Source organism: Macrobrachium nipponense, chromosome 11 (genome assembly GCF_015104395.2).
Source record: "Macrobrachium nipponense isolate FS-2020 chromosome 11, ASM1510439v2, whole genome shotgun sequence".
In the NCBI taxonomy this organism is placed as follows: domain Eukaryota; kingdom Metazoa; phylum Arthropoda; class Malacostraca; order Decapoda; family Palaemonidae; genus Macrobrachium; species Macrobrachium nipponense.
This window is the reverse complement of record NC_061087.1, coordinates 59,106,960-59,109,459: the sequence shown is the minus strand read 5'-3', so window position 1 is coordinate 59,109,459 and position 2,500 is coordinate 59,106,960. Positions and strand designations below refer to the sequence as shown.

The following is a 2,500-nucleotide window of genomic DNA, read 5'->3' as shown; positions in this document are numbered from 1 at the left end:
ACCATAAAGGCCTATTAGCTTCTCGATTTCTTCCCAGTGAGGAAATTCTGACGTTCTATGTAGGATTCGAACCCGCATCCGGTAAATCAGAATGAGTTTGAATGGTAACCACTTGAACACAAGCATCAGAATTTCTTTGGTTCTTCATTTGGATTTTAGGCTTTGCAGTGGCAAGTGAGGAGTAATGAAATATTTAAGAGTTGCTGTAATTATCACATGCACACACACACGCACACACACATATATATATATATATATATATATATATATATATATATATATATATATGAATGTATGTATCCATACATTTACGTAATATACATGTTTGTGTATGTATGTTATTAAATTTATTCTTTTTGTTATATACAGGGGATCAGAAAAAACCAGAATTCCTGAGTATTAATCCTTTTGGAAAAGTGCCGGCAGTCCAGGAGGGGGATATTCATATCAATGAGAGGTCAGTACCTAGAGATTTTGCTGTTGATTGTTGGAAGTATTTTATGCATATATATATAATATCTATATCTATATATATATATACTATATATATATATATATATATATATATATATATATATATACCCAATGTAGTGCTTGAGAATATCCTTAAATCCACGGTAAAAGGTTTGTGAAACTCGGGACTTTGAACAAGAACTTTTTCAAGTTCACACCGAATCAAGGAGAGGTTGACGTCATGTCAACGAGGAATATAAATCTCCACCCTGAATTAGCTCTTGATCCTCTTTCCATGTCTTTTTTGCGCAAAGAACATTATTCTACGATCAACAAACTGTAACCCCGCCCTCCCTTTGTATAAATAAGCCTGTCAACCCCTCCTTGGTTCAGTGTAAACTTGAGAATGTGGAAGTAAACTACGAAAGCATTTGTTCAAAGTACCCAGTTTCACTCACTTTCTACAGAGGATTTAAGGATATATATATATATATATATATATATTATATATATATATATATATATATATATATATATATATACAGGAGCGTAAGATCCTCCTGAAAAGTTGAGGACAAGATAAAGTTGCGAAGATATAGAAAGTAATTGCATGATTAAGAAAAAAATATCTCCTACAGCAAGCATAATTATTAATGGGTTGTCCTAATACAATGATATATGCAATGTTGCAACAGTGATCGCTATTGCCCAAAATAACTTACATATCTGTAGAACTTAGGATTAAATCTAGGTGAACTGTCCAAAGAACTGAAGTCTAGTATTGTTATTTTTTTTATAAAATCTATGGCAATCTGCTTTGTATTTAGATCATCTGTTAACGCATCATGGGCATGTAGGAGTAAAACGTTATTTAGTCTATTTTGACACATAGTGGAGCGAAGATAAGTTTGGATCCTACGAGTTGAGAAACTCTTTTCTGATGTAAGTGGAACGGTCGGGTAAATCTTTACGAGTTTATTGAGTTCAGAGACCATAGCAGCAGAAACAGGATTGTTCGCAAGTGACTTTAGTGCATCAATAACTGCAGATATAGTGGTCACCTTACTAGGACACCAATTTCTCCAGCTTTGCACGGTTTTTAGCATGGCCAGTTCATGACGAAGTTTCTTCAAGTCAGTGTCTTTGGAGTACATGGTCAGTGACTGGTATTTCTGCTGGACTTCCATTAGTTTATGTTATTATCATAGTTTCATGGAGAATGTTGTCGCTGGCATTCTGAAATCAATTAATGATTTCGCGGTTCATCAAGTCTAGTACTTCATATTACTGAGTGCGATAATATTCGTTAACATCTGATTGGAAATGTTCTGCTGCACTGCCGTCATCAAGCCTCCTAGGCACATGTCTCCTTGGTTACTTTGGTTCCGCTTTGTCTCTTGCTGCCATTTGAACATCTCTGAAGAAAGTGCTGAACTTCTCATCACTCTGAAGATCAGCATTGTACGTGCTTCCTGGTAAGCTCTACGGCTTTGGTAGCATCATGAACCGAGATCTCCATAGCTTGGAGATTTATCACTAGTGTCTCATAGGCTGCAAAGACCAACTGTCCCAATTTCAGACCAAAAAGTGGGGCGGGGGAGGGGACAAATGCTCCCTCTGCCCCACTTCTTACGCCTACGTTATATAGTAAGTAGATGTATGTCTGTATGTATGCATATAAACAGAGAAAACGGCCTCGAGGAGAGTGAAACCACAAAGTGCAAGATTTTCCGTTTTAAAGTTATTTTCAAGCAAACCATATACAGTAGAACAAAAGATTACAAAGAAGACTCTGTTTAGAAAATTATAATCACTAGTGTCTCATAGGCTGCAAAGACCAAATGTCCCAATTTCAGACCAAAAAGTTGGGGGGGGGCGGACAAATGCTCCCTCTGCCCCCACTTCTTACACCTCGAGGAAAGTGAAACCACAAAGTGCGAAGATTTTCCGTCTTAAAGTTATTGCAAGCAAACTATATACAGTAGAACAAAAGATACAAAGAAGACCGGTCGTTTAGAAATTTATAACGAATAAGATTAAAAGAGTA

General features: G+C 36.3%; 1 protein-coding gene across 1 annotated transcript in view; it reads left to right on the top strand.

The window, feature by feature from the left end:
* LOC135206227 (glutathione S-transferase theta-1-like) overlaps positions 1 to 2,500 on the top strand; it is a 9,172-nt gene that overhangs the window by 3,624 nt on the left and 3,048 nt on the right. The window contains exon 2 of the mRNA XM_064237588.1: positions 370 to 457. Coding sequence (XP_064093658.1) covers positions 370 to 457 — 88 coding nt within the window. The remainder of the gene's footprint in view (positions 1 to 369; positions 458 to 2,500) is intronic.